The 26,791-nt window shown below is 39.7% G+C and overlaps 1 protein-coding gene across 3 annotated transcripts in view; it reads left to right on the top strand.

Moving 5' to 3' along the window:
• Pfk (ATP-dependent 6-phosphofructokinase) overlaps positions 1 to 26,791 on the top strand; it is a 194,668-nt gene that overhangs the window by 149,436 nt on the left and 18,441 nt on the right. For all 3 annotated transcript variants that reach the window (XM_067154686.2, XM_068229476.1, XM_068229477.1), the window contains exons 12-15: positions 1,997 to 2,149; positions 2,234 to 2,333; positions 7,048 to 7,174; positions 18,323 to 18,420. In XM_067154686.2, coding sequence (XP_067010787.2) covers positions 1,997 to 2,149; positions 2,234 to 2,333; positions 7,048 to 7,174; positions 18,323 to 18,420 — 478 coding nt within the window. The remainder of the gene's footprint in view (positions 1 to 1,996; positions 2,150 to 2,233; positions 2,334 to 7,047; positions 7,175 to 18,322; positions 18,421 to 26,791) is intronic.

The following is a 26,791-nucleotide window of genomic DNA, read 5'->3' as shown; positions in this document are numbered from 1 at the left end:
TTGTTATTTTAGCTGATAATGACCTCTAGACTAGGTCCAAACATGTCCTATGTAGGGTTTTAGACAGGCCATTTATCAGATGGCAAACATGTATTGAACGGGTGGACTTGATACAATTAAATTCTCTTAGAATTTTATCTTAGATATCTGTATCCACATGTGCATGCACGCAGTATTGCCACACATTGCCATTGCAATATCGGTCCATTCCCTGTATGTTTTAGATACACCTGAATATATTCTGTTATCCCAATCTGTGTCATAACTTTCTTTATTCCTTGGATCCACTGGTTGCCAATCTTGCTTTTCCAAACGTGGTTGTAAGTTCATTTTTGTAAATCTGCTGTTATCTGCCCTTACTGGGCGACTATAGTAGTTTCATCCAAACAATGAAACTAAAGACCAGGAAACAGGAAGGAGGCTGGCATAAAAATACCAAAGCTTTTAGATAGTCGCAGGCTACAATGTAGTTATGAGGGAATAAATGAAACTCTGTACTTGTAGTGGTGCTGAAGTGAAACTGCATTGACTCACATTAGCACTCCTACTGGTGATTAAGTGAAACAATGCATTGACTCACATTAGCACTCGTAGTGGTATAAAAAGGCAAACTGCTAATCTAATTGACCAGATAGCAATGATTAACAAAAGGATAGTAATTTTTAGGAATAAAGAATATATTATTCTCATACTTTATTTACCTAAAATTTGTAGCTCATATCCCTAGGATGTTTTCATCATTGAGTTGCTTGCCTGAAGAACTAGAACTGAGCATTTTTTAGGAAGATGCAAGCTGAAGTAGTTTGGACATGTTATGAGGATGGACAGAACAAGAACAGCTAGGAATTACTTTCACAGAGAAGTGAAAGGGGAGAGGCCAAGGAATCACTGGATAGACACAGTGAAATCGAGGTTAGCAAGAGGAATTTCAGATGGGGAAATAGAACGGGAACTGTACTTCGACAGAAAGAAGTGGCGTGCGCTTGGACACCACACCCGGGAAACTGGAGCTGGAAAATAATGATTTTGCGAGGTATTTTCACATTTTTCCCTCTTTTTATGCCACTAGGTTCATTTTTAATCACAACCACTTGTAAAAAACTGCAAGATTCACCAAACCCACTTGGGATTTTGTACCATCTGACTTCAATTTGTTGCAGTATCCATGGAATTCTTTGAATGGGAAATCATTTGATTATTTCCGTTCTGTCAGAAAGCACATGATGATCACTTATCCTATATCATCATCATCATCATCATCATACTCTTAGACAGTTTTCAGCCTTGAGCTGGATCTGTTGTTCATTCAGAACAAAGTTTTACAGTCGCAATCCTTTGCTAATGGCAATCCTCCATGAAATCTAAAAGGCCACTTCTAAACTGAAGAACACGCGTACTTACAACTGTCCCTCGCCTGGGGTACAGATGTTATCTGATAAGTTTCAGAGGCATTTCCTCCTTGAAGAGACCATCACCCTCCCAAAAGAGCTCTTCCTTCCAAAGCTGTTGGCTTTCTCAAGGTATTGGATTATTTCCCAGTGCCCAACACTTGGCGCGAGTTGCTGGCGGTAGGGTCTACTCCATTACCAGAGCAGGGTCACCTGGCCAGATATTTATTTCTTATGCTATGTACAGCATATCAGTAATGTTCTTTGTGGACTGGCATTTCAAATTATTGGAAAGATATATTCATTTCTACCTAAGAGAATAGCAAGATTTTTTTCAGGTAACTCCCATGTAGTCAAATTCCTTACATCCACCCTCTTCTTGTTGGCTACGAACTTTCTAAATAAGATAAAAGGCATACTTTCATGTATAGCCGGCTGTACCTTAATTAAGGCCACGGCCGCTTCCTTCACATTCCTAGCCCTTTCCTGTCCCATTGTCACCATAAGACCTATCTGTGTCGGTGCGACGTAAAGCCCCTAGCATGTATAGCCTACAAGGTTCTCATGATATAAGATTGGTCCTTTTAGAGATTTGTTCCATTTTCCAGGCTTACCAGGCAGGTCTGCAGTTACAAGAGCATAGGAGAAACTATCCGGAGTTCTGCATTCCCATATGTATCATCCCTTCAACTATCAGCAACAATGTTCCTGGCACAGACTTCTCTCTAGGATGTGACACTGCCTTAAATGAGATCACAGAGGTAGGTACATAACTGAGAAATAGTGGAAACAACTTGCTGTTGACAGAGTGCTACTTTCATTACAGCTATGCAATGTCTTTTTAGATCTGTGATCGTATCCGTCAATCCGCTCAAGGAACCAAGCGTCGAGTGTTCATCATTGAAACTATGGGTGGCTATTGTGGCTACCTGGCAACATTAGCTGGTGAGAAAATAACTTTACATTTTGATGTGGGATAGCAGGGATGATATATCCTCATTCTTACGCAAAAATCTATGGAAGTGTTTTTATGTACCAGGTGTTTGTATAAGTTTTTGCCAGTTTTTGTGGTAAAGAAAACACTTAATTTTCAAGGGAAATTCATGTTTTGTTTATTCAAAATATTGGCCATCGGCTTCTACACACTTCTTCCATATTTCAGGTAAGTTATGAATACTATGCCAGAAAAACTGCTGGTCTTTTGCGGGAAACCATTCGTCGAGCCATTTTTCAACTTTCTCGAAATTGCTGAACTGCTGCTTTGCGTGTGCATGCTCCATTGATGCGAAAAAGTGATACTTAGATGGCACCAAGTCGGGGGGAGTAGGGCAGGTGTGGAAGATGTCCCATCGAAGCGATTTCAAGGTGTCTTTCACTGGTTTTGCTGTGTGAGACAGCGCATTGTCATGAACAAAATACAGTAATATTTTTTGTCTTTCGATCAATGCATAATTTAAATTAATCATTTGTTGGAGATAGCGTTGTGCATTAACGGTTTCGCTGGGCTTCAAGAGTTCAGAATACACAATACCGCTCTGGTCCCACCAGACACAAACCATGGTCTTCTTGCCGAAGTGATTTGTCAAAACCATATTTCACATGTTCTAATCGATGGAACGTGTTCACCATATGTTTCTACTAGCAAAGAATGACTTGCCACAGCCTTTTTCTTTTGATTAAATAAGAAAGGCAATGCGTGCCGCAAATGCTCTTTTTCAGGCACAAACGTCAACATGATCAATGAACGACACAACAAAGACACTATTGTTTGGCAGTCTCAACTTGTCTGTTGGTAGGTTAATGTCAGATGAACAAACTGACATATGCGTCAAATTGATACGCTGAATACTGTTTGCTGGCGCCATCTCTTAGTGAAACCGGAAAAGACTTATGTGTACACCTGGTATTAGTGAAAGCTGTGTTGGTACTGTATTAGGTTCTGTGAATGCCATTTCATAAAGCATGGCAGGTGTGTTGCATCATCTGGAAGGCCAAGGCAATGTGTGTCTCAGAGCTAGCGCCAAATAGGGTCGTGGTACAGGAGGGAACGGCAGGGGTGCAATTCAATGATACAACACAGTGTTGAAGTACTTCATTATGCACAAACTGAACACAGACATGCATTGTAAACAGTTAATATCCCCCAGGGCATCATCACAGTACGTACCACCCGTTGCCAATATGCTATTATGATGGCCGCCCTGTCTGCAAAGTGCCTTCCATGCCACAGCTTCTTCGGTTTTGGAATGAGGTCAGAGTTGTATGGACTGAGATCTGGTAAATGGGGAGAATATTCTAAAATGAATCAAATTAAGGAGAGACCAGCTTTTCAGTACTATAATATTATATTATTTTCTAGAAGAAATGCATTTTTATATTCTAAATTAAAAGAATACTGGCTGAAATCCATCAAGAAATGGCAGTCAATGGGGTAAATATTTATTGAAGGATTACCTTAAATACAACATTCCTTGTACTTTACTTTAGGGAGAGAAAGAAGTTGGTCAACCTCCAGTTTTTTTATTGCACCCATTTCCATGACATGGGTCAATGCCAATGACCTGTGCGGAATATAATTTCACTATAAAAAATTCTACACACAGTACAAAACTGAAGTATAACTGTATAATATTTTTTACTTTTCACTGGACAATGTTAGGTCTATAAATGAGGGAAAGAGATTTTTATTAAATCTTATCCCATAGAATTAAAATTTAAACACGTTTTCTAGCAGCTCTGGTCACTGTGAATTGTTGAAAGAACACATCCCATTATCTCTACCAAGCCTTTCTGAGACCTGTTGGAGTGAAAGACTACAGGCTATGTGTCCAGTAGTAAATCACCATCCTTCAGTTCTCAAAGTTCTAGACTGCTGCTGGGAGACATTGTTACTAATTTGAATCCATTAGCATGAAACACTGTTTAGTTTTGTGACTCATTCAAAACAATTGTGTGATTTCAGTTCAATTCTGTATACATATGCAAGGTCTTCACCCTTCAACAGTTCAACTACAACTGTTATGTCTAATTTCAGTTGTTTCACATTTTTACATTACTAGTTTTCAGTAATGAATTTCCATTGGTACAGGAGTTTTTTATTTTGAAAAATGTCTGGTTTTACCAGGTCTGTATAACATAATATAAAATAAGAAAATGAAAAGGCCTACGTCTAACATTTTTATTGTAGATTTCATACATACATACATACATACATACATACATACATACATACATACATACATCTTTATTATAGACTGTTTTGTCTTTCAGCATTTGGTCTGCAAACCTCTATGAATTTACTAATCCCCACCACAATTCTCTATTCGTAACTAGTTCTGCGGTCTCATTTAGTTCTATATCTCTTTAAATCACTACAAACTGAGTCTAACCATCGTAGTCTTGGGCTACCTCTACTTCTCTTACCCTTCATAACAGAGTCCATTATTCTCCTAGGTAACCTATCCTGTTTCATTCGCCTCACATGACTCCACCACTGAAGCCAGTTTATGCATTCAACTTCATCCATGGAGTTCATTCCTAACTCGGCCTTTATTTCCTCATTCCGAGTACCCTCCTGTCATTGTTCCCACCTGTTTGTACCACCAATCATTCTCACTACTTTCATGTTTGTTACTTCTAGCTTATGAATGATATATCCTGAGTCAACCCAGTTTTCACTCCTGTAAAACAAAGTTGGTGTGAATACAGACCGATGTAAAGATGGTTTCGTCCCGGAGCTGACTTCCTTCTTACAGAATACTGTTGATCGCAACTGTGTGCTCACTGCATTAGCTTTACTGCACCCTGAATCAATCTCGCTTACTATACTACCATCCTGGGAGAAAACATATCTTAAATACTTTAAATTATCTACCTGTTCCAGCTTTGTACCACTAATCTGACATTGTGTGTGCTAGGGGCTTTACGTCGCACCAACACAGATAGGTCTTATGACGGCAATGGGATAGGAAAGGCCTAGGAGTTGGAAGGAAGCGGCCGTGGCCTTAATTAAGGTACAGCCCCAGCATTTGCCTGGTGTGAAAATGGGAAACCATGGAAAACCATCTTCAGGGCTGCCAATAGTGGGATTCGAACCTACTATCTCCCAGATGCAAGCTCACAGCCGCGCGCCTCTACGCGCACGGCCAACTCGCCCGGTAATCTGACATTGTTTTGTTGAATTTCTTACCTACTGACATCAGTTTAGTCTTTGAAAGGCTAATTTTCATACCATACTCATTGCACCTATTTTCAAGTTCCAAGATATTAGACTGCAGGCTTTTAGCACAATCTGCCATTAAGACCAAGTCGTCAGCATAGGCCAGACTGCTTACTACATTTCCACCTAACTGAATCCCTCCCTGCCACTCTATACCTTTCAGCAGATGATCCATGTAAACGATGAACTGCAAAGATGAACCCGTGTAAGTACCCTGAACCAAGAGCTCATTCTACCATCAATTCTCACTACAGCCCAGTTGTCAACATACATGACTTTGATTGATTTTAATAATCTACCCTTAATTCCATAGTCCTCCAGTACGGCGAACATCTTTTCCCTTGGTACTTTGATATATGCCTTCTCTAAATCCACGAAACATAAACACAACTGTCTATTCATCTCATAACGTTTTTTAATTACCTGGTGCATACTGAAAATCTGATCCTGACAGCCTCTCTGTGGTCTGAAACCACACTGGTTTTCATCCAACTTCCTCTCAACGACTGATCGCACCCTCCCTTCCAAGATGCCAGTGAATACTTTGCCTGGTATACTAATCAATGAGCTACCTCGATAGTTGTTGCAATCCTTCCTGTTCCCTTGCTTATAGATAGGTGCAGTTACTGCTTTTGTCCGATCTGAAGGTACCTTACCAACACACCATGCTAATCTTACTACTCTGTGAAGCCATTTCATCCCTGCCTTCCCATATACTTCACCATTTCAGGTCTAATTTAATCTATTCCTGCTCCTTTATGACAATGGAATTTATTTTCCACTTCCTCAAGTGCATTTTCACCAACATCATTGTCCTCCTCCTCTTGACTATAACCTCATTTGAGGTGCTAATGGAGATAAAATGAATGATGGTGAATGAAATTGGGTTTACCGAGCAAGTGGCTGTGCGGTTTGGGTCAGGTAGCTGTCAGCCCCACTACCGGCAGCCCTGAAGATGTTTTTCCATGGTTTCCTATTTTCACATCAGGCAAATGCTGGGGCTGAACCTTAATTAAGGCCATGGCTGCTTCCTTTTCACTTCTAGCCCTTTCCTATCCCATCATCACCATAAGCTCTATCTGAGTAAATCCGACATAAAGCAGGTTGTTTAAAAAAAAAAAAATGTTAGGAAGTTGAAGGAATCGGCTGTGGCTTATTGATAGCAACTGTCCTGGCATTTGCCTGGATGTGAAAATGGGAAGTCAGAGAAAACCACTCTCAGGACAGCTAAAGCATCTCCCGAAAGCAGAGCTTGGCTCTTAGCCGTAGCATGTTAACACATGTTGCCACCCCCCTTGGTCACCAACAGACGGACCAACTGACAAAATTGAACTGAACATACTTTTGGGTTCCTAATCAAGAACGAGATGAACATTTGAAAAGTACAGACGAAATTATAACTTGAGTTCTCTTTCTAAACGGTTTGTATTTTTTATTCAGGTCTAGCTGGTGGTGCTGATGCTGCTTACATCTTTGAAGAGAAGTTCTCCATTAAGGATCTGCAACAAGATGTGTACCACATGGCTGCCAAAATGGCTGAAGGTGTACAGCGAGGCCTTATTCTCAGGTACAGTCCTTTCTCTCTTACCAGAGTTCTCTCTTCAGCATGGACTTCAAAGATAGTGTCTTTTCTTAATTATTCCTTTCAAGGTATCATATTTAAGATAAAAATGAAAATTAAAGGCAGTGGTATCAGCTTAAACCACACCCGGGCAACTGGACTGGAACATTGGTGGTGGTGGTGGTGGTGGTGGTGGTGATGATATCAGCTTAACACATCTGACTCTCATGCTTTACTGGCCTCGGGCAGTGCAAAATGATCCCGAGTCCCATGACCAAGTATAGCTTGTTGTGTTGTGTTTAGATTTCCTTACACGACTGCAACTGGGGTTTAAGTTATCATGTTAATGTACACTGATCATTTCTCTGTAGTGCTGATGATTGGTGTTGCCATCATCAACCATTTGCACATTATTTTAGAGAAAGTAACAAACACAGCACCGCATCAATGAGAAACTCATTGCACCACCTAGTTAAATCATTTGTGCTGGATGTTTATTCGTACTTGCTTACTTCACTTTTCGTGTCTGCGAGATACACTAAATTTCCAGAACTCAGCAGCTCTTATTCTTCTGTCCATGGTGAGCACGAGATCTCAGTACACGAGAAGGTATCCTCCGCAATCGCATCTCCTGTCTTTGGCATAGCCCCTCGTTACAAGATTGGTTTGGCATTTTGACATCCCCATTCTCATTCAGTTTAAGGTTGTGCAAATGGTGTATGGTAACTGTTGCCCACTACTCAGTCCTATAGGAAGGAAGCCTTCCTTTTTCAGTGCTGTTTCCTTCCGGAGAGACATATACCGGTTCTCTGGTTTGACCTGCAGCATCACTGTCCTCTGGGTAAAGATCCTCCTGGATCTAAGGCGGGGTGCATTCACCGTATGGTTGAACATCGGGTGTCTGGGGTCCTTCTCAAGTTTTTGCTCTTCTCCCTCCTGGACCACAACATGGCAAATAGCTGGAGATGCGATACTGCTGAGAGGGTAGATCTACTACACCAGGGTCTGTCTTGTCAGTCGGTGACTATGTGGGTGGACTCTTTCAGGGCTGTGTCCAGTAGCTTGGCGTGAGCAAATGCTTCCCGAACTGATGTCCTACACTCTCCTGTCGCAAAGCAGAGTTCCAAGGCTGATGAACCTGGGACTTGCGGGCATGCTCCACATGTCAAGCCCGCGCCAGCTTCCTTGCACAAAGTTAGTGCATTGACAGATACAAACTGTATGGCAGTGAGGATAATTTAATTGATAATTTCTAAGTAATGACGGTTATTGATTTCCAGTCAGGTATACTGTTGTGACTGGTTTTGGACTATGTCATTGTCCTTATATTCAACTGGGCTGACTCACAGTAGCCCATCGAGGACCCAGTATGATTCTGCGGTGACATGGCGGACGTGACGTTGATGTCCATTCGTTAAACCCCTGTGGTCTTCCTGTGTGGTGGTTTATGCAGGTGGTAAAATTCTCTCTGTGATATTGAGGATCCACCCTTGACACTGTTGACCTCGGTAACCCAAATTCGCATGTAATTTCCGCAATGCTATGACCCATGCTCCATGCGCCAATGATCATCCCATGTTCAAAGTCGGTTAATTCGCGACATGTTGCCATCTTCACGACATTGGTATCTGTGACAAACTGCTCAGCTATGCCACGCAGAACTAACTGCAATGCTCAGGGGTCATAAACGGCCCATTTCCTAATGGGATATCCCTTCCCGTGAATTTTGGCCACTCACTGTGCTACAATAAAAAGCTTGCTATGGAGAATTGTAACTCAGCACATGCTCACTATGGCTGCCATTTAGATCTCTAACTTCCTTCACATGCCTTCCATGATTTCACTGCAAGCTTGAGGAACATTTTTTCTGAGCTTCATTAAATCATGTGGATGTTTTGGAAAAATCTTTTCCTTTTGGTACCCCCAAAGAAGAAAGTCAATGCGTTGAGGTCTGGTCTATTAGGTTTCAGTAGCCTAAAAGCGTACATTTTGTTTGCTGACCTCACTGTCCAAATGAAAATGTGCCTCAGAAAACCAAATGTTGTTAAGAGTTCGGTGCCTATCTTCTGCCCAGCGAACAAGCTTGTGCCACTTGTGTTCATCAGTGACCTTCTGTGCAGAGGTAATCTTGTACGGGTACATATGGAGGTCACTTTTACGAATCCGTTGAATGGAGCGTCTGGATATTCCCAGTTGTAGTGCGCCTTTTTACACGATATGCCGAGGCTTCTCTTTATAACAACTTGTACTGCTTCATTACTCTCTGGCAACATTAAGGAGTGAGGTTAATTGTTTCCACCTATTCAATACAACAACAGTGTGCCTGGGGTCCTTCTCAAGTTTTTGCCCTTCTCCCTCCTGCACCACAACATGGCAAATAGCTGGATAGCGATACTGCTGAGAGGGTAGATCTACTACACCAAGGTCAGTCTTGTCAGTCGGTGACTATGTGGATGGACTCTTTCAGGGCTGTGTCCAGTAGCTTGGCGTGAGCAAATGCTTCCCGAACTGATGCCCTATACTCTCCTGTCGCAAAGCAGAGTTCCAAGGCTGATGAACCTGGGACTTGAGGGCATGCTCCACATGTCAAGCCCGCGCCATACTCTCTGGCAAACAAACAGGCTTTGGTGTGCGGCTCCATGGCTAAATGGTTAGCATGCTGGCCTTTGGTTACAGGGGTCCCAGGTTTGATTCCCGGCAAGGTCGGGCATTTCAACCTTAATTGGTTAATTTTGCTGGCATGGGGGCTGGATGTATGCGTCGTCTTCATCATTTCATCCTCATCACGACACGCAGGTCGCTTTCGGGCGTCAAATCAAAAGACCTGCATCTGGCGAGCCGAACTTGTTCTCGGACACTCCCGGCACTAAAAGCCATACGCCATTTCATTTTTACAGGCTTCGGTTCCAGTATTGTCCTTTCCCATACAAATTTCTCATAATACCGGGCGAGTTGGCCGTGCACGTAGAGGTGCGCGGCTGTGAGCTTGCATCCGGGAGATAGTAGGTTCGAATCCCACTATCGGCAGCCCTGAAGATGGTTTTCCATGGTTTCCCATTTTCACACCAGGCAAATGCTGGGGCTGTACCTTAATTAAGGCCACGGCCACTTCCTTCCAACTCCTAGGCCTTTCCTATCCCATCGTCGCCATAAGACCTATCTGTGTCGGTGCGACGTAAAGCCCCTAGCAAAAAAAAAAAAAAAAAAAAAAAAATTTCTCATACAACCTGTGAATGATCCTCATGCAAGGCCCCCTTGTGTGTTAAACTGTTGTCGAAAACACTTCTGAATTACACAAGGCTTTTCATTTCATGAAAGAGTAACACATCTGCTGATCGCTGCTGTGTTGTCGGTCTTCCCTTGTTGGCCTCTGCTGTAAATGCGACGGTATCGTGAATTACCTGTCATTTCATAATCATTTGTTTCTCCATGCTCTACTTCTTCTGCTGTCGAGATGCCCAACGGGGCATCTAGTGAGGCTGATAAATTATGTAAGAAACAAATGGTAGCTCATTTCATGTGCCACCTTGCACATCAGTATTTATATTGGTTTTTCATTGATGATATTGATGATTTCCATTTAGAAGAAGAGGAAGGAACACACTCCAGACCACTAATCTTTTCAAATTCAGATTCTAGCACTTGGTCATTTTCACTCTCCAATTCTAAAAACTCTCTGTCAAGTACTAATGTAAATTCATCATCAGATTGAACCTGTATTCTGTAATAAATTAGTTATGTCATTTATTCAAGTTTGTACTCATGTATGGGCTAGAGAATGTATACAGTATGCCAGTATATGAGTTTTATCTGTACATTGCTCAGAATTTTTAAAAAGAATGGTATTTCTGTATTGGTCGTGTCCACAGTAACAAGGAAATGCACTTTTTACTTTTCCATCATGTCTGTCTGTATGAGACGTGTTTTTTAAGTAAGGGCCATTTGAAAATAACTACACAATAAAAGATTTTCAAACTCCACATTTATTTGCAGATTCGACATACTTTACTCCATTTTTCACCATAGCCACAAAGTTTGTTTAACCCTCTTAGTGCCAGGCCCGGTTGCTCACACTATGCCAAGTGTGCCAGACAGATTTAGAGAATTTTGCAGGTTCCCACTCTCTGGACTATATAGCTCGCAAATATTATAACTATGACTTGAAATTTTTACTAAATGTTAACAAGAAGACATTCTTACCGCTGAACTGAATTACAGCACTAAAATGCTCCTGGGTACTTTGAAAAAAAAAAGATTTTCCAAACAATTTTAAAACACCAAAAATTAAAAATCAGAAACAAAACAGAAAAAAAAGAGAAAATTTAACCCAACGATAAATATTGATGACTTCTTTGAAATGTCCTATTTTATATCAATAAACATGTAAAATTTTACATTTTTATCTTCGGTAGTTTAAGAGTCATGTACAATGGTATCGTAATATACAATTAGCATGTTCAACAATGGGATCGAACATGGCACATGGGTTGTAGTCAGGGTGACCAGATGGTGATACCTTATCATTGTTCACAAGATGAAAGAATCTCAAGATCAATTGGAATCTGTTTCTTGAGAACATATTTCCAAACCATGGATTATAACGGGAGTTTTTGATCCAATAAAAAAATATGCTTGGCCTTGTAGTTATACCCATTTTTAACAAAACAGCAATGGAAGCCTTCATTTCCGTCAATGTAACTGGGCGCCACTGCTGTGCTCTGGCATATGGTGACAAGACATGATTTCCCATATCTGCTTGTCTCTGTAGTTATGAGATTCAATAATTGAGGCGTGAAAAATAAAATAAAAATACGCTATAGGTTTGCGTCTGACGAAGGGGCGTATCTCGGGCGAGGAGTAACAAAATAATCAGGTTAGGGTTGGTATTTTGCATCTTGACCAAATTGAATTTCACGGAAAACAGGAAATTGTTGCTGTTGGTTATTGTTACAGCCGTCATCATCAGTACTGTCACTCAGACGGTAATTACCATTTTCAATGTTTACACTCGGACAATGAGTACGTGGTTGAGTGTTTACAGAAAACAGGTGCACCCCTCCACTGCGCAACGAATAATTATAAAATTTCTTGCTCATGAAGGAGTTACAGCAGCGGAAATTTGCCAGCAATTGACTGCACAGTTCGGTGAACAAACACTGTCAAGGACTCATGTGTTTGCCTGGTATCAAATGTTCAAGGAAAGACGAGAATGTGTGGAAAATCAGCAACACGGTCACTGTCCTCGGACCAGCATTACAGACGAAAGCATTTGTGCAGTTAAAAGCATTATTGACGACGATCGACAGATGACAGTATCAGAAAATGCAGAACAAGTCGGAATCAGTTATGGGAGCTGTCAAGCAACCATCACAAACGACCTACAAGTCCGTAAAGTGTGTTCCACATGGGTCCCTCACCTTTTGACCGAAAATCTGAAGTAGAGACATTTGGAGGTCTGTCAGAGGCTTACAGCAAGGTTTGTGGAAGAAGGCGATGCATTTTTTAGTCGGATCGTCACCTGCGACGACACATGGAACCACCACTACACTAATGAATCCAAACAAGCCAGTAAGGAGTGGCAGAGAAAAGAGGAGGCAGCACCAGTGAAAGCCAAGACTCGACTGTCAGCTGGCAAGGTTCTTTCAACCATTTTTTTTTTTCGATTGGAGAGGCATTTTGCTGTACTGAATTTTTGTATGTGCGACGCACAATCAATGCTGTTTACTACTGTGAGCTGTTGAACAAGGCGAGGGTTACATATCGCCGCAAAAAACGAGACCAACCAATTCGACAGGTCATGCTCCTCCACGACAATGCGTGCCCCATACTGCAGCTCTAACTGTCTCAAAACAACAGTGAATGCACTGGAATACACTTGATCATCCTCCTTACATCCTGGACTTATCGCCCTGCGATTTCCATTTGTTCAGACCGCTTAAAGAAGCTCTAGGAGGGCAACGATTTGAAGATGATGAGAGTGTGGAAGACTTCGTGCCAAAGTGGCTGGTAACACGACCCTGTTCTTTTTACGATGAGGGCATCAAAAAGCTGCCCATATGCAGGGACAAATGCATTACCAAAGCAGGAAACTATGTGGAAAAATAAATTGTAATTGCCTTGTGTTTTTCGATAAACAAATTTAAATAAAAAATAAAATCCTGTTTATATTTGATCCCCTCTCGTACATACATACGAGGCATGTTTTTTAAGTAAGGGCCGCATCGCAACGAGCGTGTGCGTCGTGTGCCAGCATGCCTCGGGAACAATGGTGCTCAGTTGCAGCTCTGTTGCTAGCCTGTACGGTTCTGTTCTGTGCTTGCTCAAATGTACAAGATTATCAATTCGCCCACCCCGTGCGAAGTTCTGTCAGTGATACGTTTTTTTGTCAGCAAGGAGTCTGTCTGCTGCAGACATTCACCAACAGATTTGCGAAGTGTACAGTGCTAATGCAATGAGTGAAGGCAAAGTGCGTAAGTGGGTACAAGACTTCAGAGATGGCCGTGACAATGTCCATGATGAGGCCCGCTCCGGTCACCCATCTCTGATTACAGATGATTTGGTGGCTTCAGTTGAAGCGAAGATTCATTAAGACAGATGCTTCACAATAACAACTCTCTCAAACGCATTTCCTGACGTGTCTAAGTCAGTGCTTTACAAAATTGTTTCTGAAAACCTAAACTTTAGGAAACTGTGCTCCTGTTGTGTCCCTAAACTCCTAACAGAGAACCACAAAAACAAAAGATTTGAGTGTTTGATGACGTTTTTGACTCGTTATAACGAAGGTGACATGTTGAGTCAGATCATAATGGGAGACAAAACATGGGTTTCGCAGATCACGCCCGAATCGAAGCAACAGAGCATGGTATGGAGACACACACATTCGCCTGTTAAGGTGAACGCCAAACAGACTCTGTCCCAATGATGATGATGATGAAGTGAAAATGGCCATGAACTCTTGATTATCGGAGCAGGCAGCAAGTTTCTATGCAGAGGGTATTCAAAACTTAGTTGTAAGGTATGATAAGTGTTTAACCCGTAGAGAGCCAGACAACGATATATCGTTTCGTATATACGCGTAAAGTGCCAACCACGATATATCGTTGTTTGGATAGCGCACAATTCTATATGAGTCAGTACAACTTGGGCCGTCAGATTGCAACATCTTATGTGTCGAGTCCATAGAGAATTGTCATTAGATTTTAACTACACCGCTAGATAGTGCGTAAATTCATTCGCTATCATGCATTGAATTTCTAAAGTCCGTGTTCATCTACGACGTATGATCTCCATGCCGCGTGATTAAAATGGTGACTAGCGGGAGAAGTAATTTTGTTAACGATGACGAACTGGCTGTATATCTTAATTTTTAGTGAAGAATAGAATGATGAAGACTCTGATGAGAAACTCATTCCTCCAACAAGTGAGAAAGGGGAAAGTGAAAATGTTCACCGACAGATTTTCGAAGTGTACAGTGCTAATGCAATGAGTGAAGGCAAAGTGCGTAAGTGGGTACAAGACTTCAGAGATGGCCGTGACAATGTCCATGATGAGGCCCGCTTCGGTCACCCATCTCTGATTACAGACGATTTGGTGGCTTCAGTTGAAGCGAAGATTCATTAAGACAGAGCGTTACTGACGAAACGGCGGCACGCTGTTCCCACTTCTAACGGTCTTGCCTAAGCATAGCAGAAGCGTGGGGTCAGTCCTACCAACTGTTGATGTTCAGGAACAAAATCCCGTTTATATTTGATTGACCTTTGTATTATCCGTTCCTGGAAAATACGTTTTCCTGGAATATGCGATTAAATTGTGTGGTCCCGCGAGCATCATAATTAAATCACGCTGTAAAAGTCCCGCATTATCCGTTCCTCGAAGAAGCGATTTCCCGGATCAACCGTCCAGAAAGTCCAGTCCCATCAACGCTAAGTCCTCGATCAATCATTTTTTAATAAACTGTATCTCACGAAAGGATGGCTATGGCATACTTATGGATCTTGGTGTTAACGCCCCGTCATTGCTATAATTAGAGCAATTACTGTACCAGTTCTTGAAAAACGATCGGCGGTGAACTTGTATAAGGGACCATCTTAGCATTCGGGTGGTATTGTTCTCGGAAAATCATAAAGCAGAGAGTGGCCACAACAATTGTAAGGAGACACGGCGCATTTCGACAGCTCTGCTTGAAGACCGAACGAGTTTCGTCAAATGTTCGCACTTATAAAACGTCCATATTATGTCCATGGTTAGATGTTTATATTTTTGCATTTTTTCGATCGTACTGCCGAACAGATTTTCGGCACTTTGCTCAGGGCACTTTTCTGGGGAGTTGCACATTCTGGGCTTTCAGGCAGGAATCGAAACTCCTTAACACAAATTCAGTATTTTTGATATTATCGTACATGATTATGTTAGCAAGACCAGAACAGATGTTGCACCTTACATTAAAAAAGAAAGCCATGGGAGGTCTTGGGATTGCCTATTACTGTTTAGGTCCTAATGTAAGACTGGGAATTTTAAGTTTTAGTGTTAAAATACAAAAAACCACAGTCGTTTTATTTGCGCACATTACATTTAAATGGTTGGTAACATTTCCAACTCGTACTGACATGTGCAGCGAGTGCGCTTTCCAGATGACCTCAAGGTCACAAATAACCGTAATTTCTGAAGTTTTGATATTTCTTTTATCTTTCCAATTTGATTGGATTTGTGACGGGCAGAATTGAATATAATGCATTCGAGAACTTTTAAGAATCTATACTTTCATTCAAAATCATGTTTTCAAGTTCAACAGAACCTTTAAAAGTCGATGTAGGCCTAATTTACGTGGTACGAGATTTCCAGAAACTGACTACGAACAGTATACCGGAGACGAAATTAAAGTTTAAGAAATGAAGGGATTTCGCCATCATGTTGGGTGCTTTTGTGTCTAATGTGCTTTATTTTATTAGATGAGAGAATTAAAAACTGCTTGTGGTTGATTGTTGTTTGGCTTGGCGTTATTAGATTTTTCAAAGAGTTTGGCTAGCCTAATAAAAGTTGCTGAGCTGAAAGAAGTTTTCACGGGAAACTTCCGAAGATTCCCCTGTAAATTTGAATATAAAGTATCGAGATTTTGAACTCGCGTACCGGTAATTAATGCGGTTTCGCGGTCTAACATGCCTGCCTCTCATCCAGAGGGCCCGGGTTCGATTGCGACCAGGTCAGGCAATTTTACCTGGATATAAGTCTGGTTCCAGGTCCGCTCAGCATACGTGATTACCTTTAATTGTGGATCGAATGGTGAGATGGCTACCCCGATCTAAAGAGCCAGAGGATTCATCGCACTGACCATGTGTCACCTCGAAATCTGCAGGCCTTCGGGTTGAGCAGCGGTCGCTTAGCAGGCAAAGGCCCATTGGGGCTCTAGTTTGGTTTGGTTTAGGAGATTTTGTAAGATTATAATTATACATATTTCATTTTTGTGATGTTTAGCCAAATTGTTGATGGTTTTCATTCATTCCCGGATTTTCAGTTTTCCTGTGTTGTACGTTTTATTTTCATGGTCCCTCGAAAAACAGAGAATCGAGGTTTAACTGTATTATGTATGTATGGGCATCACGAGAAAATGGTGAAGATAATTTAATGAAAATCAATATGTAAAGTCGGGGAATGATGCATTACAATCTAGGCTGTAAATACTGTAATTTTATTCACGCTGAGTCAAATGGTAGTTTAGGGAAGGCCTAAAATTCAGTTGTCAAATATGTATGTTATTAATGTTCCTGTTGATAAATACTACATAACTAAAATTATATAGAATTAAATTTCCGATCATTTATGTCTAGTACTGTTTTACCGTGCCAACTATGATAATAGAATATTGAATTTGGACTTTTGTTGCTTAGTCCATATCAGCGCTAAGTACTGTTAACACAGAAATATTGTTTAATCGTGTCAACTGGCGATGGTTTTTGTCACGATTGTCTTAAGGTGTAACACTGCGTGGTCATCGGTCCATATCAGCAAGGAAATATGTGAAGATGATTATAAAAGGAGAAAACATTTAAAAGGAATGTTCATTTGGAGAACACGACAAGAGGGAGTCATGAAAGAAGGAAGGACTGCCTTTATATCGCAGAGTTGGAAGAAAATTAAATGTGAAGGCCTATAATATTAAAAGCTCATAAAACTGATCAACAATACATTGACCATTGTTGTGATATTATTCGTCTCTTCTGCTGTCACTCATCTCCGATAGATGGGAATACTGCTGCATCCCGGGTGAAACAGCCTGCCTGAATATTGGTTGAAAGTAGCTGGGGAGTTGCACATTCTATAGGATTGTCCCATCGATGACGGGTACTGCAGTTAGTACAAAATAAAACTCTTGATTTTACATGAGAAAGGATCAAAACTAACAGCACGATACGATAAACAAGTAAACGAATAAAGTGCATGACATGGCGCTTGAAACAGAGTTAAAATGAGCAAATATCTCAACTGAAAGGAACATTTTTTCAGGAAAACAAGACAGCCAGCACATCTGCAAACTTGTCTGTGTGATGAGAGTTCCAAAAATACACGTTAGATTGGAGGTGTAGTGTCAACTTAGGAGCCATTACAATGTTAAGGGCAGGTCAACAATTGTTGACATAAGAGCGGTAGCGGTTAAGTATGCCTTTTCTTTCTGCAAAAGCGCAATGACTCAAAAAGTCTATATAAACTGTATTTTACTAGGAAGAATTATCAGGCCAAACTTGGATGCTGGCATTCCATGCCCTACATGTTCCATTGAATGTATATGGTAGAGTTTCCTATAAAGTGGAAATGTTTGTCAGAGAGTAGAACATCACAAGATTGAATTGTTGTCTTTGGTGTGGTATATATATCTCTCTGTCTGAATGTACTAAGTTTTTATTTTAAATTGGGCTGATGACCATAGATGTTAGGCCCCTTTAAACAACAAGTAAGAATATTAAATTTCTTGATGTTGTTATATTGCTAAGTTAATATTTTTAAAGTAATGTACCAGTCATTGTAATACAATGTGTTTTCTCAAGCACTTTTCATACATAGCTTCCTAACAATATTTAGTAGTGGTAGATGTTACCTAACACTATAGTAATAATTTTGTTTGTTCTGCATATTGCAACACATATTATGAAATCTTTTCAGGAATGAGAAGTGCAATGATAACTACAACACAGACTTCATCTACCGTCTGTATGCTGAGGAGGGTAAGGGGCTGTTCAGTTCCAGGATGAACGTCTTAGGTGAGTTCCAGATTTCTTCCTTCAGCCATGGAGAAATTCTAAAATTTTCTTGACTTTTGTAAGTTAAAATGACTATTTTGCATCTGTTGTGAGTGAGAAAAGGTGAAATGAAGTTAGTATAGATGTTTTCAACTGGATTTGTAATGACGTCGTAGATTGCTTCTCTCGTGTTTGACAGTCAAGCAGCTGAGAGCAGACCGAAGTTTATCGCATTGTCTGAGCAGTTAAATGCCATTGACATTATATATTTCTTCACTTCCATCAATGCGCAATGACACAAATTATATGGGAATAAACAGAATATAATGTAATACTTGGTCTCCAAAATTGAACAATCAAAATAACTCCAAGTAACATATTGTCATAGAACAAACAAGGTTAATGTACAGGTGAGAAAGCGAACAAGAACATAATCCACAAGGGCGAGTCAAATGAGAACCTTAGGAGTGTCATAAAATTTGAATGTCACGCCACAGTTCTCTCCATTGGCAGTTCTGTTACAAGGCTTTAAATCATTGGGCCCGAGCCACGGACCATTCCGTGCTTCGTCTTAGTGTACCAAATGCCGGACCACGGAACTGTCCCGTTTTCTCACTTTACTACGTAATTCAACTTTTCTCAAGAGATGGCAGAGTAAGTTCCATTTGCGATTTATGTAGGGACTCTTCCTCTCCAATGTTATATGCTCTTTGCTAATATATAACGATACTGTGCTTGGTAATATTAGTTTGAAGTGAACTATCTCTAGACTTCGAGATTCGCTTGCAAACAAGATGGCTGCCAGTAAATGACTGAAGGTTACTGATATAAAAACCCCTTTTAGAAAGTAATGGTGATTAGGAATGTAATTATTTCAATGAAATTAGTAGTAGAATTAGTGTGAGTAATGCTCCTGATGAATCATTAGATGTGGAAATCGAAGAGAGAGTGCAAGGAGATGACTGTGTTACAGCTCAGCAGGCGGACTGGTATGGACCCACGATGCTAATAAAATGTATTTAAAATATTCCTTGTTCTTTGGTTTGTGGTGTGAATGCCGTTTGTTTTCAGGTATATTTAAATCTTTAATGTTCTTGTAAGGAATACATTTCTCACCATGGAAAAAGTCACTAAATTTTCTTCAAAATAATCCGAGCCCCAATGCAGTTTCAATCCAACAGATATGCAGGGCTCAATGGGTTAACGAATACCCTATAGGCAGTAACACTGCGCAGAGGAATAAACACCATCAGAGTCCAAGTGTCCTGGCTGCCTCACTTCAGACATTAAAAAAAAAAAAAATAACAGTCTGTTATTCAGTTTTTGAGTAGTGAAAGTGTGCAACTAACTCCTGTAAATTCATAGACTAATGGCGATTCATTATTTTTATGCACGTTTGTTGCAGCAGCAGCATGACCATGCTTGGTTGCATACTGGTCATGCAAGAACCTGCATTCATCAGACGTTTTCCCAAGTGATTACCACATGTTGGGCCACACATGGAGACACTGGGAGGGCCTCTATAACAATATATACAGTGGAGATGTAAGGCACAGAATTTCAGCTAAGAAAATTGCTGCCCTGAAAATGGTTTTCCGTAGTTTCCCATTTTCACACCAGGCAAATGCTGGGGCTGTACCTTAATTAAGGCCAAGGCCGCTTCCTTCCAACTCCTAGGCCTTTCCTATCCCATCGTCGCCATAAGACCTATCTGTGTCGGTGCGACGTAAAGCCCCTAGCAAAAAAAGAAAATTGCTGTGCATATTGACTTTTGCCTCTTAAAACAATCATCACCTCTGCTCTGAAGCATAAAGACTAAACAGTGTTGTTGATAAACATGAATTTTGTTTTCTAGGTGTTTATTTTAAGATTAAACTCGTTGCTTATATTGTTGATCCTGTCCAAAAGCAATGGACAACCTGTATGTCTGGGTATGTGGTGGTGAAACCTTGTGTTAATTAACACCATGTGGTGTGCTTAAGTTTTAAAGTCCCTATCCGACGGATGAATCGCCACCGACGGTGTCATATGCTCTCATTCTGTATGAACTCTGTGAAGAGGTTTGGAATAGTCTCAGACTTTTGGCATGCAATCTAGAGAAAAGAAATGATGCAAGTTAGGTTATGTGTATAACTGAAAGACACTTTTTTTTAAATGTGTTATAGCCTAGGTTAAGTTTAATCATGTGTATATAACTGTCCGTGCATCCAAAGTTGCTCAGAAAAACACTGCACATGCCTGCATGTGTAGATATCTTTCAAGGTTATGTAGCATAGGGACAAGTCTTTAAGACAGTTCTAGAACATGTACTCGCCAGGTCTTTCGGAGATTATTATAGAATCTTCCAGGCATCTTGTAATATTATGTTGTAAGAAAGTAGAATTATATAGAATCATCCAGATTCATAGCCAGTATATATATGAAGAGTGTCGAGACCAGAGAGTAGTTGAGTTATACAGAGAGGCAAGTGGGTTGGTGATATTGTAGCTCAGCTGTTTTGATTCCGTGCCATAGTGCAGATCAACAGTCGGTTGTTGATATAGTGAATTATCGTAAATCAGTCTACCGTATTGATACACCCCCCCTGTGGGATGCATATAAAGTATACACCCACGGTACCCCTGCTTGTCATATGAGGCAACTAAAAGGGGCGACCAAGGAATGATTGAATTAGAACGATGAAACTGCTTGCGATTAGTACCATCACGCAGAGTATCAGTACAGTATGTTAGGTACACAATAGGTTTGTGATTAGTAGCAGCAGAGAGCAGTTCACTATGGGTTTACAGTATCTGTGATTAGTACCACTATAAGTGGAACACCGTGGGCTTACATTGCCTGTGATTAGTACACCCAGGTGAGGAACACCATCAGTTTGCGTTGCCTATGAGTGGTGCCATTATGTGAGAAACACCATAGGTCTGCATTACCTGTGTGACGTACATTAATTGTGAGTAATACCATTATGTGTGGAACACCATCAGTCTACGTTACTTGTGATTAGTACAGCTACATGAGAAATACCATGGTTCTACTGTACGAGTGATAAGTACCATTATGAGGGGCCGTTGACCTGGCCATTTGACCGCTTTAGACAACAAGCATTATCTATTCAGGATTGTCCTTTGGAAGCAGCCCCTTGGCCAGTATATATTATTGTTTGAAGATAGTTTCTGGGAAGGTGGGGCATTGCGGGTCGAATCCACTGATTGTTTCAAGTTCATAATCATTGTTTGTTCTCGTCTTTTTGAATTCTAGTCAGTGGATCGATTTTGGAATTATTTTTAACTTTCAGTATTTTGAGTTGGATCCGCTGATTATTTTAAACTCCTATTTATCCATTCATTTTACATCCTCACGTTTCAAATTCTGATCATTGAACGAATTTTGGACTTCTAAATTGTCATTACATTTAGACTCATTTAATACCATTAGGGGCTGATGACCTAGATGTTAGGCCCCTTTAAACAACACAATTACTCAATACTTCAGTAGTGACATCTTCTGATTAATGTTCCAACTTCATGTAGTAGCAGTTTCACGTTTGGATAGATAGAGTTCTTTAAGGCACATCTTTTGAATGTGCGGAGTTGAGGTGTACCTCCCGGTACAATTATTATTGGAGAATTTTTTTTCGAGTTTTCTTTTTGTATCATGTCTGATTTCATCTTGTTGTTCAGTCGGTATTTTATTAATGGCTATTTCAGATTCAATTACTAAATTTGTGGCAATGATAAGAGGATTGAGGTTGGGCCAGTTGTGTTAAGAGGCCTATAGAAAGAATTGAATTCTCATTATTGTTTAAAATTATTTTAGACAAACTGATTATAGGGGTATGGAACTGTTCTGTGTTTACTGAAGATATTTTATTGTTGTTGTGAAGTTTCCTAAACTGACTGGATTTATTTACTTTGTGTTTGTTTACTTCAGATGTAATTTTGAAAAACTCTGGTCATGCACTCTCGTGCAAGGTGGAAGAACTTATAACTTAAAGAAGTTTGTATTTCTAGATTTTCATAACTGAATCTGTGTTCATTTATTTTTGGGTTGGCAACACTTCTTTTTCATTCCGCCAGTTTTGAATCTGGCCAATCATGAATTTTTGTAATTAATTTTCAACCAATCCCGCATTTCTTGTTCACTTTGAATTAGCCAATAAAAATTGGGAGGCTGTGTCTGGATTAATCCAGAATTCTCTCGAACCTTCCCTGAGGGTATATAAGTTGCGGCTTTTCAAGTTTCCTTTGGCCATAAATTCTATCTTTCTTGCTGTCTCCGCATACTTATCCGAGGGAAGGTCCAAATTTCTAACTATGTAACCAACATTTTCTAAAATGTAAAATTCTGTTCGGCTAATGTAAAAATTTCATAAAGTCTTTAACTGTAAATCGGGGATAGAGTGTGCGTTACCCTCTCGAGTTCCCTTTCAACTTGGTTCGAGGTGACTACGACTTTGTAAATGCTTTTCTTCTTTTCTGTAATGCCTTAACGTAACCTTCATTAGTCACCTCAGTAGCTTGGGATTAGCCCCTGTATATCTGGGCCGAGAGCCCCATTAGGACTTTACTCTTCATTATCTAGGAGTGCAAGTATACGCCTCCATTCATTTTGTGTTTGGGCCAGTAATCTAACCTGTAGTCCGACTCATTGGCTGAACGGTCAGCGTACTGGCCTTCGGTTCAGACGGTCCCGGGTTCGATTCCCGGCCGGGTCGGGGATTTTAACCTTAATTGGTTGATTCCTACGGCACGGGGGCTGGGTGTATGTGTTGTCTTCATCATTATTTCATCCTCATCACAACGCGCAGGTCGCCTACCGGCGTCAAATAGAAAGACCTGCACCTGGCGAGCCGAACCCGTCCTGGGATATCCCGGCACTAAAAGCCATACGACATTTCATCTAACCTGTTCTTTGTCCATTTTGATGTAAGGTTGCCTTAAGTGGGCTGTTAGAAATTTGTTAATGTTGGAGAGCATGTAAGCTCTTTTCTAAGTTTTCTGTAATTGTGAGGGGCGCCTCTGGAAGCCTAGAGATTGTAACAGTTGGAGCAAGTGCTCTTGAATTGGGGGATTTCTGCCCTTGCCTAAATTATACCTCATTTATAAAATTCTAAATTGTGTAAACTTGAGCTGGTAGCTCAGAACTTGTAAATCTGGGGCTTGTAGCCCAAAGCTGTTAAATTCCCTATTCTGGGGTTCTCTATTTTTAATCCCCAAATTTGTCATTGTTATTTCATTAAGTGAAAATTTGTTAAGTTTGTGGTTTTTGAAGAAATACAACCTTCAGTTCAAGTTTTAAATTAATTTTGATATTGTAGATGACCCATTCACCCCAGCACCTTCTTTCACCTCTCTGAGATCCACCAAACATGGTAACAATAACAACAATAACACTGCCCCCAATCTTAATAATAATAAACATTTAATTAATGATAATAAACATATTTTAAATTTCAAAAAGAAAATTGACAATATCATTACGAAAGCTGATAAAGGCTTAATGGATAAATCTGACTACATATGTAAAACTAAAGATTTCTTCACCGGGCGAGTTGGCCGTGCGCGTAGAGGCGCGCGGCTGTGAGCTTGCATCCGGGAGATAGTAGGTTCGAATCCCACTATCGGCAGCCCTGAAGATGGTTTTCCGTGGTTTCCCATTTTCACACCAGGCAAATGCTGGGGCTGTACCTTAATTAAGGCCACGGCCGCTTCCTTCCAACTCCTAGACCTTTCCTGTTCCATCGTCGCCATAAGACCTATCTGAGTCGGTGCGACGTAAAGCCCCTAGAAAAAAAAAAAGATTTCTTCAACAATCCTTCCTTTTCTATAATGAAAAAAGGCACAACCAATAAAATCGAACATCTGCTTAAAGAAACCTTTAAAAAAAAACACCTCTTTTCTCATCACAGATCAAGAAAAAACCAAATTATTAAACATGAACCCAGGCCTACCCACTGCCAAAGCCCTTCCCAAAATTCATATAACCAACATTCCGATCCGCCGTATCATCAATTACAGACCTAGCCCCTTATACAATATTTCTAAATTCATCCAAAAGATTTTATTAAAAATTATCAATTTTTATCTAATAAATCTATCAAAAACACTTCTGAATTAATCAAAAAAATTTAAAAAATTTGACATCCAACCAAATCTCTCTCTCCATTCTTTCGAAATTGTAAACATGTACCCCAGTATTCCAATTTCCAAATTATTACCTATAATTAATAACAACTTAGATAAATTCAGTCATCTGAGTAAATTAGAAATTAAGGACTTCATGTCCATATTAAAATTAGTAATCGACAATTTTTTCACCTTCGATAACACCATTTATCAACAGGATGGTCTAGCTATGGGCTCACCAGCCTCAGGCATCCTAGCTGAAATATATCTTGATTTTTTGGAAAATACAAAAATGAATAATAATAATAATAATAATAATAATAATAATAATTTCTCAAACATCTTATTTTCGGTTAGATGTGTCGATGACACTTTAGTTATTTTAAATGAAGAATCATCCAGCGCTGATTCCAGACTTCTTCTCCTTAACAACATTGACCCTTACATCAAATTTACCCTTGAATCTGAACATAGCAAAACCCTTAATTTTCTTGACTTAACTTTTATCAGACAGTCTTCTTTAACGTACCAAATTTTCAGAAAACCAACCCAAACAGCAACCTCTATCCAGTAAGATTCTACACACCCACAAGCACATTAACAAGCTTCCTATAACAGCCTAATTTTTCGTGCACTTAACACTCCAATGTCTAAAAAACATTTAAATAATGAATTAAACACCATCCATACTATTGCAAAACTAAATGGCTTTAACAACTCTTTCATAAACTGTATTATTAATAAATTCAAACACCGCCCCAAAACCACATTAACAAAAGATAAAACCAAACCTACCGCATTTTCCACCTTTACTTTCTCTCAAAATGCTTATAAAATCACCAACATTCTTAAACACAACATGAAAATATCTTTTTGAACGAATAACAGAAATCTTGGTTTATTACACAACTCTAACTCAATTAATAAATCTAATGTTTTTTCTAAAACTGGAGTACACATATTCCAATGCAATAACTGTAGCTCTTCATACATCGGACAGACAGGACGTAACTTTATTATCAGATACTCTGAACACATCAGCGCCATAAAATACAACAGATTCTCTGCAATAGGACAACACATACAAGACTCTAATCACAATTTCACCAGTATTGACAAAGACATGAAAATACTTAGTTACTAACAAAGGCCCCCTTCTAAACACTACTGGTACTGAAAATTGTTTTATTTATCTTGACCAATACTTCAACCCCAATTTCAATTTAAATGACATTTCTGAAAAACCTAATATTTTATTCAAATTCCTTATCCGCTTTTTCAAAAATGCTTAATTTATAAACCCAACTTCAATATTCCAGGCCTTATATAGTTCCTACTGACATTTTCCACTTCCTATAACCCATCCACCTGATCCACCTTAAACTAATACACCTCCTCATTCATTTTCCTATTTTTTTCCCTTTATTTTAATCATTATTTTTCTACTTCAACTTTTTCTTTCCTTTTTACCTTCCTTCCTTCCTTCCTTCCTTCCTTCCTTCCTTCCTTTTTCCCCTTTCCTAATTGAATTTTATTTTCTAACATCTGTAATAATTTAGGCCACTCTAACTTTCAAATTTACACATTACGCTATCCTATGATCAACCTCAACTCTTCAAGATATAACAAGCTATGTCATTACGCTCCTCAACTGTTCCAATTTTGCACTTTTTAGTATTTTTTTCTCTTCACAATTGTTTTTTTCTATGTCATATGTTTCAATAACTTCAAGAAGCTAACATACAAATTTCTTTAACTTGGATATATTTCTTTTGACAAATAATATACAGTTATATTGTACTATTTCACTTATATCAGCATTTAAAGGCTTGATACTTGAACTTTTTAAATTTTTACATCGGATTTCCACAAACGTTTGGAAGCACAGTGCCGATCGGCACATAATATCTTGTTACTCTTCAAGAACTTGCTCCGTACTACATTTACGTATTCGATCAAAGACTTCTTCAATATTTTCTGAACTATCGACACGCAGTGCTGACTTCTAAAATTATACAGTGCTCCATGAACTGCAACTGAAAAATATGTATTTCATTCTAGACTTCTTCATAATATTGAAATTTCAACACACAGTGCCCCCTAAAGTATTATAGTGCTTCATAAACAGCATCTGACAGAATTACTTAAACTTCACATTTTGTACCTGTGCATCATCTTTTATACTTATTTGTGATTGGCTGAAATTTCAACACACACTGCTCCCTAAAGTATTTTAGTGCTTCGCAAACAGCAACTGATGGAATTAT

This window comes from Anabrus simplex, chromosome 10 (assembly GCF_040414725.1).
Source record: "Anabrus simplex isolate iqAnaSimp1 chromosome 10, ASM4041472v1, whole genome shotgun sequence".
Lineage (NCBI taxonomy): Eukaryota > Metazoa > Arthropoda > Insecta > Orthoptera > Tettigoniidae > Anabrus > Anabrus simplex.
Note: the sequence above shows the minus strand (reverse complement) of the source record. Positions and strands in the feature narration are given on the sequence as shown.